Source organism: Myotis daubentonii, chromosome 11, assembly GCF_963259705.1.
Source record: "Myotis daubentonii chromosome 11, mMyoDau2.1, whole genome shotgun sequence".
In the NCBI taxonomy this organism is placed as follows: Eukaryota; Metazoa; Chordata; class Mammalia; order Chiroptera; family Vespertilionidae; genus Myotis; species Myotis daubentonii.
Window position 1 is genome coordinate 52,846,812 of NC_081850.1, and position 12,893 is coordinate 52,859,704.

At 50.0% G+C, this 12,893-nt stretch overlaps 2 protein-coding genes across 4 annotated transcripts; one reads left to right on the forward strand and one right to left on the reverse strand.

The window, feature by feature from the left end:
• Nucleotides 1-137: 137 nt before the first annotated feature.
• Nucleotides 138-2,893, forward strand: CCDC107 (coiled-coil domain containing 107). 2 transcript variants are annotated; one of them, XM_059657287.1, is made up of 6 exons: nucleotides 138-333; nucleotides 413-558; nucleotides 2,124-2,184; nucleotides 2,273-2,363; nucleotides 2,438-2,550; nucleotides 2,632-2,893. In XM_059657287.1, exons 1-6 carry the CDS (start codon nucleotides 228-230, stop codon nucleotides 2,886-2,888), a joined length of 774 nt encoding a protein of 257 aa, XP_059513270.1. In that variant the 5' UTR covers nucleotides 138-227; the 3' UTR covers nucleotides 2,889-2,893. The 2 variants fall into 2 exon arrangements, with proteins under 2 accessions (XP_059513270.1, XP_059513269.1); XM_059657286.1 differs by having other exon boundaries at nucleotides 139-333; nucleotides 2,121-2,184.
• On the reverse strand, nucleotides 1,786-6,654 carry ARHGEF39 (Rho guanine nucleotide exchange factor 39). Of its 2 annotated transcripts, none has more exons than XM_059657285.1 (9): nucleotides 6,517-6,654; nucleotides 6,255-6,349; nucleotides 5,893-6,013; nucleotides 5,523-5,641; nucleotides 4,961-5,031; nucleotides 4,599-4,727; nucleotides 4,227-4,456; nucleotides 3,880-3,968; nucleotides 1,786-3,482 (listed from the first exon to the last, which is right to left on the reverse strand). In XM_059657285.1, exons 1-9 carry the CDS (start codon nucleotides 6,652-6,654, stop codon nucleotides 3,470-3,472), a joined length of 1,005 nt encoding a protein of 334 aa, XP_059513268.1. In that variant the 3' UTR covers nucleotides 1,786-3,469. The 2 variants fall into 2 exon arrangements, with proteins under 2 accessions (XP_059513268.1, XP_059513267.1); XM_059657284.1 differs by having other exon boundaries at nucleotides 1,786-3,485.
• Between the last annotated feature and the right edge of the window lie 6,239 nt (nucleotides 6,655-12,893).

Below are 12,893 nucleotides of genomic sequence, written 5' to 3' on the forward strand. Positions count from 1 at the left end.
CTGGAATAATCTTCTGAGACTTCTGGCGGTATTCTAGCTAATATAGATAAGAAATTAACTAATTTAGGAAAATTTGCCCAATGGTCCTATGCAAATATGCGTGGCCCCGCCCACACTACGTGGGCGTGGCTCTCTGGGGGCGGCCGCAGCGAGGCCTGCGCGCCTACCCATGAGCACTGGGGCGCTCCGCTGCCTGGCGCCGCTGGGCCTTAGTCTGTCGGCCTGCGATGGCGAGCGCGGTCCCGCCCGCGGGTGTTCTGGGGCTGCTGCTTGTGTCCGCGCTGCCGGGGGTCCTCGGAGACCGCCCCAGCCCCGACCTCCAGGCACACCCAGGTACCAGCGAGGCCTGCTGGGGGGAGGCTGGGCCTGCCCTGGGGTCCCAGCCCTATTGACCCTCCTCCGTCCTCCGCAGGGGACCCCGCCCAGGTCAGCCCTAAGGCCGCGGAACGCCGGCGGCCGCCGCCGCCCAAGGACCAGCAGGAGCGGGCCCGGGCGTGGCCTCTGGGGGCGCTGTACACCGCAGCCGTCGTGGCTTTCGTGCTCTATAAGTGTTTGCAGGTGCGGGGAGACCCGTGGTGGGGATGCCCCGGGCCTGAATTTCCCCGGGGGGCGTTAGGGTACCAAGAACAAGAGTCATCTTCCGGTCGTTCTATGAAATGAACAGTAGTTCCTTGGCTTTCCAACATTATGGGGTCATTTTGAGCATCCAGCGAGGCAATGGATGTGAAGGGCACATGGTAAATTGTAAATAATAAATATCACATGTAGTTTTCGCAACAAGCCATTGAAGAGATTAAGTGACTTGCTCAAGGTCAGAGCTAGTAACTAGTGGAGCTGGGATTTGAACCCAGCGAGTGTGGAGTTCCTGGTGAGATTCCAACCTCGGCACAAAGAGGTTGGTTACGGTAGTCAGTGTTTTTTGAGTTCAAGGTACCAAGCAGGCTCGTGTTCTTGGGAACGAGGCCCTGAAATATGAATTGACAGTACATTTTGGTGGATTGAAACTGTTGAAATGGAAAGTAGTTCCTCCCAGGGCTGTATATTCAGCCCTGGCCCTATCACTCACTTGCATTGGGAAATAGCTCCAGAGCAATTTGGAGATGATGTAAAACTAGAAGGGACAGCTGATCACGATCCCAAATAGTCTTGACAAGCTAGGATAAAGGACTGAGTTCAATGATGAAATTTAAAGAGGACAGATAAATTCTATTCTTGGACCCAAGTATAGTCCAGAAGAAACATAACAGCAACAGTTCCTTGTTTGGCTAATGAAGTTCATTTGTGTGATGTGACAGCCCATTTCCTAAATAAGTACTGTGTGTTATCTTATGATCAGAACATTCCTGGAGAAAACTTTATTCTCTTTGGGGCACTGATTTAAAAGCTCAAGTTCAGCCCTGACCGGTTTGGCTCAGCGGATAGAGCGTCGGCCTGCGGACTAAAGGGTCCCAGATTCGATTCCGGTCAAGGGCATGTACCTTGGTTGCGTGCACGTCCCCAGTGGGGAGTGTGCAGGAGGCAGCTGATCGATGTTTCTCTCTCATTGATGTTTCTAGCTCTCTATCCCTCTCCCGTCCTCTCTGTAAAAAATCAATAAAATATATTTTAAAAAAATAAAAAGCTCAAGTTCAGTAAAGCAACCAGAGAAAGTCATGTCAAATGAGCACTGACTGGAAAAGATTGGTGATATTAAGCCAGAGAGGAGTAGGGAAGTGAGAGGGGGCAGTCGTGGGGGGAATGACCACTGTTGTCAAATCCCCAAGGGGCTATCATGTTGAAAAGACATGCTTTTGGAAGGCTCTTATCAGCACAATGAAAAGAAGATACATGAAGGACAGTTTTTGGCTTTGTATATAAACTAACAACCAGAGCTTTATCAACCTGGAGGGAGCTGTTCTCTTCCAGGAGGTGTTAGAGTAGACTGAGTGTCCGCTTGTGAGGGCGTACTGACTGGCTGCTTCATTCATGTCCTGGATGAGGAGCTGGACTAGATGGGATTGTGATTCTCTGAGGTGAAAATCCAATAGTTTTCTCTACCTCACATTCTCCTCCTCCTCCTCTTACTGGCTGTGGAGACAGGGGTGGGAGCCTTGTTGCAGTATCTCCATTTCCTTCTGCAGCAGGAGAAAAAGGAGGCTCCTGTTCTCCAAGAAGAAGCAGGCAAGAAGGAATCCTTGCAGTCAGGTGGGTTTGGCAGACGTCTTGCTTGGTAGGGAGTTGGGGGACAGCAGAAGGTGACTAACCATTGCTCTCCTCTCTCCCTTACCTCCAGAGCAACAGCTGGCCCAGTTGACACAACAGCTGGCCCAGACGGAACAACACCTGAACAATCTGATGGCCCAGCTAGACCCCCTTTTTGAGCGGTAAGGAGAGCAGTGTGTGGCAGGTGAGAAGTGGGGACATAGACTGGGCAGCCTCTGAGGGGACCTATCCACAGGGTGACTACCCTGGCTGGAGCACAGCAGGAGCTTCTGAACATGAAGTTACACACCATCCACCAGCTGCTACAAAAGAACAAGCCCAGCAAGGATGTGGCGGTTCCAGAACCAGGTAACAGGCTGGGGTTGAAAGTCTGGTGGCGGTAGAGACAAAGTGTCGGAAACTGGGACAGACCTGGTCTTCCCCTCACAGAGGCGAGCATGCCCTTTCCTGAGGACTCGTGCGCGAAGGAGGAGGACGAGGAGGCTGGTGACGGTCAGGCTTGGGAAGAGCCCCTACACCCCCTACATGGGAGCATAGAGACAAGGAACCCGGCTGCTCCGTGGGGAGTGGAGCAGGGGCTAAGGAGAAGATGCAGCAAGGCTGCGGCAAAGGGCCCCAGTCCCAGCCCCCTCTGGGAAGGAGGGACGACAGCTGAAGGCTTAGTAAAACCAAGTCTGTTCTTGTGATTGGATGCTCCTGTGTGCTTTTTCCATTCCAGCTGGTCACACGCACACCCATACTAGGTGCCTAAGAACAACTGGCCCCTCTTGGAAAGCTTCCCTTATTAGGACAAAAAGATGCTGCCTCCCAGTGTGAGAGCCGAGGAGCTAGAGGGAGCTCCAGTTCTTCTCCTTGTACTCCTGAGGCCCGTCATGCCAGCCTCCAGGCACAAACTTCCCTCTTCTCATATCACATAGCTGAAACAGGCCTTTCCAAAAAAACTTTACTTAAATCCAGTGGGAAAATAAAACTATAAAAATAGCCACATTTGCAAAGCCATAGCCTTGATAAACGACTGGCCATAGACATAGCACCAAGCTCATCAGCCCCAAGTCCTCTCTTCTGTGCTGGAGGGGCTGGTTCAGTGAAGGTTCAAATGGGTCAGACTTGGTTTCCTGATTTTTAAGAGCTGGTCAAATAACCCAGTCCTAGGCAAACACAAAATGACCCTTCTCAAACCAGGAAGGGTTCTGTTTTGTTTAGTTTTGTGCTCCTGACCCTGACCTATCCCTGAAGTATCCTGGGTCCTGGAATTCTTAAGAATCTTCTAGTTCTTCTGGCTGCTGTGGAGAGAAGACAGTTCAGGTATTGGCATGAGCACGCTATTCATACTCTCATCAACTAGGGCAGGGGTCCTCAAACTACGGCCCGCGGGCCACATGCAAATACAAATAATTGTATTTGTTCCCGTTTTGTTTTTTTACTTCAAAATAAGATATGTGCAGTGTGCATAGGTATTTGTTCATAGTTTTTTTTTTTAAACTATAGTCCGGCCCTCCAACAGTCTGAGGGACATTTAACTGGCCCCCTGTTTAAAAAGTTTGAGGACCCCTGAACTAGGGGGTAGGGGTGGTAGGGTGGTGTCACACAGATGTAGGACATGAGACAGGACCAGAACTGCTCATCTCCTGCTCCTGGGCCTCATCACAACACTTACCAAGGAAAGAGACAACCTACCTGATGGCCAAAGTCAGACTGTGGTACCAGCGCAGGAGTTCCTCCCGGTCCGTGGACATAAGCAGCAGCTTCTCATGAGGAAAGGACAGCTGGGGAGAGACCACCTCTTAATGCATGGCTCAGAAAGGTCCAGGCTAAAGCTCGAGGCCTTGCTGCTCCCATGGGGGTCGTTCAGGACTCATGTGAGAACTAGATATGAACCCAAAGACCCAGTTATGCTCTCTCAATGTAGCTGGCCCAATTCCTATGAAGAGGGTCCAGGCCAAGGAGATAAACGGGGGCATAGGTATTGGAGGCATATGTTCGGCCTCTCCTATCTGACCTAGGACCCCCATCTTATTACTTACACTGAGCAGTCCACCACAAGGGCCCCCCGAGTGGCCAAAGACCCTTTGGAGTTGACACTGGGCCATGGGGTAGACGGCCCGGCAGAGAAAGGTGCCACTCTGCAGCAGGTGCAATGGGGGTCGAGGCTTGGCCAGGACAAGCACATCAGAGAACAGGAAGAACATTCGGGGCCGAGGTTCCCCACGGGGAGGCACCACCAACAGCCAGCCCTGGCATAGGAACCAGCGACCTGGGGGGATGGGAGAGCTGTTATTCTGATGCAACTCCAGGACCATGCTCCGAGGGCATAAAAGAAAAGGGAGGCTGAGGAAACTGGGTATGTGAGTAAGAAAAGGGCAGACTGAGGGCTTAGGGGGAAGGATGCAGACTACCTGAGGTGAGCCCCTTCGCCTGGCGGCCGCTGAGAAGGGCCTGAACACGCCGGAGGTGCTGGTCATTCTTCTGTTTCTGACCAATGGTGTGAACTCGCTGGGCAGTCTCACTGATCAGCCGCGCAGCCCCTGGAATAACATTCCCAGCACATCTGTGACTCTGGGGACTGGTAGTGGAGAAAGGCGACTCCCCAGGGACCCAGGGTTAGGGTCTAACTTGTTGAAGAGCAGGCAGGACAACGGAACATCATGTACGTCAAAGGAAGACAGGGTCATACCAGACATTGTTGGAGGTCACAACCCAAAAGGGATACAAGAAAGGCAGCCTTCTGTCTCTGAGTTTTGGCAGAGCAAGAACATACGTGTGAGCTGTTGGTGGTCAGGGCTGTTGGGACTTGTGTTTTCAGCCAAAGCAACAACAAGATTTTCATACCTAGAATTAGACAGTTGGAAGTCTATGAGGGGACGTAGAGCTGGGAAAAATTCCCTCTGCCTGACACACACATAACCCCTTACACGTACTTCCACTGCAAAGCCAGGAAAGATCTGCTCTGGCTTGGTATCCCCTCTTTCAAAACCTGGGCTCACACCACATCACCCTTTCCCATCCCACGTGGAAGAATCAGGGGCAGACTCTTCAGAAATTCTAAACTGGACCAGGCTCTCATCTCAGCAAACTCTTCCAAATACCGTGTCACTAGCCCGTCACAAGCCCCCGAGCTTCAATGTAGAGTTCCACCGTCCCAGCTAAGGGCCTGAGGCTGCAGACTCCAGGCACTCCAGTGGGTTCTCGTCTACTCTTGCAAAAAGGATTCTAGGAGCAATTTGTCCCAGGAGAGAGGCATTGGGACAGACCCCACGAGTCCCACAAAGGGGAGGGCCTCAGGAAAGAGAAGCTGGCTGAGTCAGGGAGAGTTCACTCACTGCTGAAGCCGCTGCAGAGGCAAAGGGAGCAGGTCCTGGAGCTGAAGGCCCCCAAACTCGGGGCGGCCTTCCTGGAGCCTCACGAACCTCCGGAAATGCTTGCTTTTCTTTAGTTGTTCCTGGAGTGAGGGAGAGGGTTGGCAGCAGAGCGAGAAGCCACTCCTTACATTGTATTCACCTGCGTACACATCCCCAGCCCTCAGCAAGCTGTGTGCTCCAGGGAGAACCCATCTCCCTACGGGGAACGGAGCACAGAACTGGACTCCCAAAGGGCTCTATGAATGCGGGGGCAGTATGAAGTGTAAGTCTCCAGATGAAGAGGAAATGTATGGGGCAAGAGAGGAAGGACTTGAGGTCACCTTCAAGTTACCTGCAGGGTGCTCTGGGACCTGTCTGCGTCGGCAGCAAATTGGGTGTAGAGCTCCAGGTGGGGGCAGAAGCCCTCCAGCCCCTGCCCCCAGTGCCCTCCTTCCAAGTAGGGAAGCAGCTCTCTGAGTGGGTGAGGACAATAACAGAGCTGCCAAAGAACTGCCGGAGCACCGCATTTCATTCCTTTACCCCTGACCCATGGGTAGTGCTGTTACCCCACTTTACAGACGGAGAACTGGGGCACTGGGCCAAGACCACAGGTGAGGTCACTGGCAGGCTCGGAATATGAACCTGGGTCTCTCGGTGCAGTGCCAGAAGCCGAGGTGCCCCCTCCTTCCCTCTCCACACGCCCCTTCCACTCACTGGCTGGCGCCGTAAATGAGCTCCCAGGGCCCAAACAGGGCCTGGCGCTCCGGTGGTCGCAGGGTGCCCTTGGCTCTCAGAATCCCCAGGAAGTACTGCGGAGAGAGAACACCGCCAAGGCGCGGCTGGAATGTGCAGAAGTCTGCCCGGCGCCCGGGGCCGGAGGACAGAGCAAGATCCCCGTCGGGATCACCGACCTCGCAGAGGCCCTCCCACACCCTGGGCTCCCCGCCCCGTTCGAGAGGACACGCGGGGCCCCCACCGTGGCCACCAGCCCCAGCTGCTCCTGGTAGCGCCGCTCGGTCTCCAGCAGCTCCCGGGCGGTGCAGGCGCGTTTCCGCTCCCAACGGGCACGCTGCTCTTGCACCGGGCAGCGGGCCCTGGGGCCCGGGTCCTCCATGCCTTGCTGACCGGTGGACATTTCCGGCCACAGCCCGCGGAGATTCAAATGCCAACCGCTCAGGGGCGGGGCAGCGTGGAGGAGCGCGCCCCCTGGCGCCGGGAGGCTATGCGCAGGACGGAGCATGCGCGGCGGCCTGCCAAGCAGCGTCTCGTCTCCGCTAGGGCCTCGCCCCACCGCCAGGGCGGCGCTGTAGGTCCGTGAGGTCCGTCGGAGTACAGCCGAGTGGGGCAGGTGAGTGACTCCCCTGAGTGGATCTAATTGGGGCAGCAGCCTAGATTTTGAGCCCGCTGACTTGGGGGTGCAGACACTGGCAGGGCCTGTGTCCTATGGGTAGAATTGGGAAAGGCGCAATAGTTACAGTACATCTTCTGTAAGGGGCCGATGCCAGACTCTGGGGTTCAGTCGTTTTCAATGCTTCTTTACAATTAGGAACTCTCACAAGTCAAAAAGTTTGAAATATTTTGGCCTCTGGACAAAAGTTTATAGGTTTTGCCCAGCCGGTGTGGCTCAGTGGTTGAATGTTGACCTATGAACCAGGAGGTCACGGTTTGGGCACGGGTTGCAGGCTCAACCCCAGTGTGGGGTGTGCAAGCGGCAGCCAATTAGTGATTCTCTCTCTTCATTGATGTTTCTATCTCTCCCCCTTATTCTCTAAAATCAATAAATATATTTTTAGGAAAGTTTATAGGTTTTAAGTTACTAACTTTGTTTCTTATTCCAAAACTTACAGCCAATTAGCTTCCAGTCAGCAGGTGTCAATAACTAACACAATGGTTCTGAATTGCTTAATTATAGCTAAAGGCAAAAGCCTGCAGTTGATTAGCCTGTGATACCTAGTGTACCAGATTTTTTAGCTCTGGAGGGTTAATTGGCAGTGCCGTTGTCAGTATATATTCGAAACTTTAAAGTGTGCCTCTTTTATTGCCTAGCAATGCATTCTAAAGAAGTAGATATGTGGACAAAATTATATGTGCCAAGATGTGAAGCACAACATTGTAAGAACAGATAACCTAAATGTCCAAAGGTAGTAAATTGGCTAGGAAAAATGTGGTACAGCCATTTGAAGGAATAATATGAAAGCATTAAAATGATGTTAAAAGGCTATCATTATGGGGAAAGGTATATAGTGTATTGCTGAGAGAAAAAAAGCAGACTATACAGCTGTTTGCACAAGATGATCTCATTTATGTATAATATATATGACTAGAAGGATAAAACAGTGGTTTTTATCTCTGGTGATGAGATTGAGAATAATTCATTCAACAGATATTTATTAAACACCTACTCAGTGCCAGGTCCTGGATCATTGAGATTAAAGGGGTGAATAGGACTTTTCTGCCTTCCTAGGTTTTCTGCTTGAGCGTGCATGCATTACTTTGTAATCAGAAAAAAAAATATTAAAAACTCAGGTTTTAGATAGACTTTGGACCCCATGCCTATTATCCTGGATTCCTAGGAATCTGGGCCCCATGCCAAGAACCAAGTTACTGTCAGAGACTGAGGTCTCCTCTAGCTCTCTGACATTCTAAAAATTCTGAGAAAGGAAAAATGCTGGTCTTCGATCAGGGAGAAACAACTTGATGGGCTTGGTGGAGGAAAGAGAGAGTTTGGGTCAGACTGTACCTTGGAATGGGTTCCAAGGAGACTGGTGAGACCATATAGTGGGAAGCCTGGTCTCGAGAATGTGGGACGGTTTGCACTAAGATCTCAAGTGAGGACGGGGACAGATATTCCCATGGTGATTGGTATCGCCGTGAGCCCCGTTGATGAGAACACAGCACAGCACCTGGGGGTGCAGTGGTGGTGGGTGCGTTTGGGTGTGCTGCCAGTGTGTGAGGGTGCTGTATAGAGCCTACTGTGAGCTCAGACTGGGGAGGAAGAAGAGGGAAATGTCGAGAAGACACACTGAGTATAATTAGAGACAACTGATTTCCTGGAGACCACGTCTCCCCCAGAGCAAGTCAGGCACACCCCGTAGTCTACCTGGAACAGACAGACTCTCTACTCCCAACTCAATCCCCAAAGCCAACGGAAGGCAGGACCAGTGGGAGAAGGTCAGAAGGCAGCCACCACCTCTCTATTCTTTACCCTCAACCTCTGCTTTCAACTCACTGGATGCTGGAGAAGCCCTAGTGATGCTTTGAACAATAATTATCAGTTATTCCACAAGAATTAAATGCCTCTTATATGCCACATCCTGTGCTAGGCATGGAGATGAAACCATGAATAATGAAATACAGCCTCTGCTGTTATTGATGCTGATAGTCTAGCATGGCAGACATGATAAGGAGTCGCCGTAAAGTGAGATAAACATTACAAAAGCTGTATGGGCTTTTCTGCAGGCCGGAGTGACCCCATCTAGGAGTCAGGGAAGGCTTCTTGGAGGAAGTGACAGTGTGAATTGATACCTGAAGGGTGAGCAAAACCTGGAGGGCAGGGTTGGCAGTAGAGTAGAGGTGAGAGAGACAGCATGGACAAAGTTTGGAGATAACACACACATAGTGCATTCAAGGAACTGCTAGAAGTTCAGTAAGATTAGAGCATAGATTGCAAAGGAGGGAGTGATGAAAAAGGAGACTGGAGAGACAGAGAGAGGCCAAGCCATGGAGGGAATTTATACCAGCAAGACTATGTCATAAGTAATAGTAAACTCAAAGTGGCTATAAACGATAAGATATTTTATTAGCTTATGCAACTGAAAAGTCCAGATGCAGGTAGGGTTAGCTTAATCCAGCAACTCAATAATATCACCAAGGATGTTGGATGTTAATTAGGCAGGTGCTTATGGATCTGATGTGGAGAAGAGAGCCCAACCCCGGGATACTTGTCTGTCATGACCTTGTAGAAACCATGGAAGTGGAGGAAACTGCCTACAGAGACTATGAAGAGGGATGAGGGCAGAAGGCATGAGACTTTCCAACACCAACCCATTTCGTCTCATCCTGTGCTAAAAATGACTAATATCAGTTCTAAACGGCTAATGTCATAGTGGGCTAAATGGTGGTCCCCATAAAGATATGTCCATACCCTAACCCCAGCAGCCTGTGATGATGAACTTATTTGAAAAAGGGGTCTTTGCAGATGTAATTAAACTAAAAATCTTGAAATACGATCATTGTGGGTTACCTTGGTGGACCCTAGCCAATGACATGTTCCTAAAAGGCACCAGTGGGGAGACAGGGAGAAGGCCCTGTGAAGTTGGAGGCAGTGATTGGAGTTATGCAGCCGCAAGCCATGGAATTCCTGGAGCCACCAGAAGCTAGAAGAGGTTCTAAAGCTTTCAGAAGGAGCAGGGCCCTGCCAACACTTTGATTTCGGATTTCTGGCTTCCCGAGAGAGAAAAATTCTGTTGTTCTGAGCCACCCAGTTGGTGGTAGTTTGTCACAGAAGTCCTATGAAATAACACAGATGATGAGGTCGGCCAGAACTACAGGTCAGCCTCGAGGCCCCAGAAGGGCTTTGATCTGTCTGCTTCTAATCCATGGCTGGGGAGTGGGAGGCTTTTTCTCCTCCCCACCAGCGAATAGCTCCCTCCTTGCGAACAGACCCTAATGACCAAAGACTTGGCCTTAACTAAGGTTGTGCACCAGGTGGGGGGTGCCCCAGTCGATCAGTCCTGAGTACACTCTGTCCCAACCTGGGGAGGCTCAGGGAACAAGACTCTGGGAGCTCAAACCTGTTTTGGAGTTTGGCAGACTCCCAGCTGGGAAGGTACGATCCCAGGTCACAGTCCACATTCCCCACCCAGACCAAAGACACAGTCACACACAGAGACAGAGAACTCAAGAGAGAGGCAGCACCATGCAGAATGGCATTTGGAAAGTCAGGGAGCTATAACAAAGAGAGATCTGCACCTGGACACAGCTCTGGACTCTGAACTACTGAGAGAAAGCAGCAGAGAGGGCAGGGAGATGTGTGGACACACAGAATGGCACAGAGAAATATGCAAAGAGATCCTGACAGAGACCTAAAAAGGAAAAAGAGGGAAACATTCAGACTATTTGGAAAGAGGGAAAATGAGATAGAGCTGGGGTTAGTGTTGAAGAAAGATGTCCAGACGTAAGGACCCCAGACTGCAGGTAGCATGGTGTTTCTGTCGCCTGTGCTTCCCATAACCTCTCCGCCTCAACTAGATTCCTTGTTTCCACACTCCATCTTGTCCAGGTCCATTCAATATAGATATTCCCATGGACCTTCCATGTATCAGGGGCCAACCAGGGTGCTGACAGCACAGCTGACCAAGTCAATGAGGTGACCATCCAATGTGCACACTGGATCAAATTGCCATCGATGGAGGGCTCTTAATTTGGCTCCAGAAATGACAATCTAGATGGTTAGACTAATTACTTTCTAAAATGACTGCTTCAAGAACAGCTGTTGTTCAGCCATGTAAGCTTTTGGTATACAGTATAGCAGTCACTCTGACAAGGCATAAAATGGGGTGCCATAAAAATGTGGTATCATAAAAAGCATGGGGTCCTGGGGACGGGGAGAACCTAAGGCCTTAGACTTAAGACCATAGAACTTAGCTCCTTTAGCTAAGCTCCTCTGACCCCCAAAATGCCTTTCAAAATTTAAAAAAAAAAAAAATGTATCATGTTCCTGGAACAGTTGCAGTTCAACATGCACAGGTCATTGATGACGAACTCCTTTCCCTGAGGGCAAGGAAGTCAGCTTAGTCAATTTGGTTTTCTCAAGTCCAGGCAAGGTGATCTGCAGAGAGAAAAATGCTCAATAATGACTATTGAATAGAAGAATGACTCAATCAATCAAATACTGAACCCTGCCTTTATGGAGCTAAGGTATTAGAACAGATAAAGCATCATAAATCATCTTAATATGAATAAGATGGTGGGCAAGGTTATTAATGAGGGCAGGTTAGGCACTGTGGTGGCTGAGGCACCAGAAATCTCTTCCTTTAGTGCAGAGTTAATCAAGAAAGACTTCCTGGAAGAAGTGGCCTTTGAGCTGAGCCTTGAATAATAGAAGGATTTAGACAGGGGAGATAGTAAAACTATTTAACATGGTAGTGGGTGCACAATCACTGATCCATCTGAGTGGAAGCTGGCTCAGGCATTCTAGTGGGATTCTGGAGCCCTGCTGTGATAAGAGGTCATGAGGGGGTTGGGAGAGTCCCCAGGAAGGAGCTGGGGTAGCAGGAGCACTCTGGAGTGAGGGGCTAGTTACCAACAGAATTAAAAATATTTCAATATATTTAATTACCTTTTACAACCACACAGATGCACAATACTTACTGAATGTTAATTTCAGATATCAACCTCCTGTGATGGCCTTACTCTGACTTGCTTTGTTGAAGCCATAGGGGCCTTACTACAATGTGAGCTACAGAACAGTAGAGGCTGTTTCCGGTCCAATGCTGTATCCCTAGGGCCTAGAACAGTACCTGGAGGATTGGAGGAGGGTCAATAAATGTTTGTTAAATGAGTAGGCAGAGACTGGGAACCCCAAGCCCATAATGGGGTCCTCTCATTTGTCTCCTAGCGCCCACTCTTCCCCTCCAATCCATGCTCCACACCAGTCCTCAACATCACCTAATATGGGAATTGCATTCTGTCATTCTCCCAAAATATTTGATGCCTCCCCTTTGCCCAGAATACCATCCTCCCCATCGTTATTACCGAATTGAAATTCTACTTCTTCACAGCCCTGACCGAATCTTCCTACTTCTGCATTACCCTCTGAGGCAGAACCAACTCTCTCCCCTAAATCTTATGGTAGTGTTTGCTCTCACTCCCTGGACATGAGCTCCTCAGGACAGCAGCTGTGTCTTAGTCATACTTCTAGCCCGGTGCCTGACATATGTTATATGCTAAATCAATATTTGTTACCTATAAGAGTGAATGGCTGCCCTGGCCAGTGTGGCTCAGTTGTTTGAGCGTCTCCTGGTGCACTTGAAGGTTGCCGGTTTGATTCCCAGTCAGGGCACATGCCTGGGTTGCGGGCTTGATTCCCAATAGGGGGCATACAGGACATAGCCGATCAATGATTCTCTCTCATGGATGGTTCTATTTCCCTTCCTCTCTCTCTAAAAAATCAATGACATATTTTTACAAAATCAATTAAAAAAATTTTTCAAGTGTGAATGGCAGGCATTCCCAGTAGTGAGAACTATATGAAGGAAGGCGGTCATTTTGGGGAAAAATGAATGGTTTAATTTGGCTGGAATGTGAGGGACAGTAGGAAGAGATGAGATGGGAAGGTATCGTGGGTAAGAT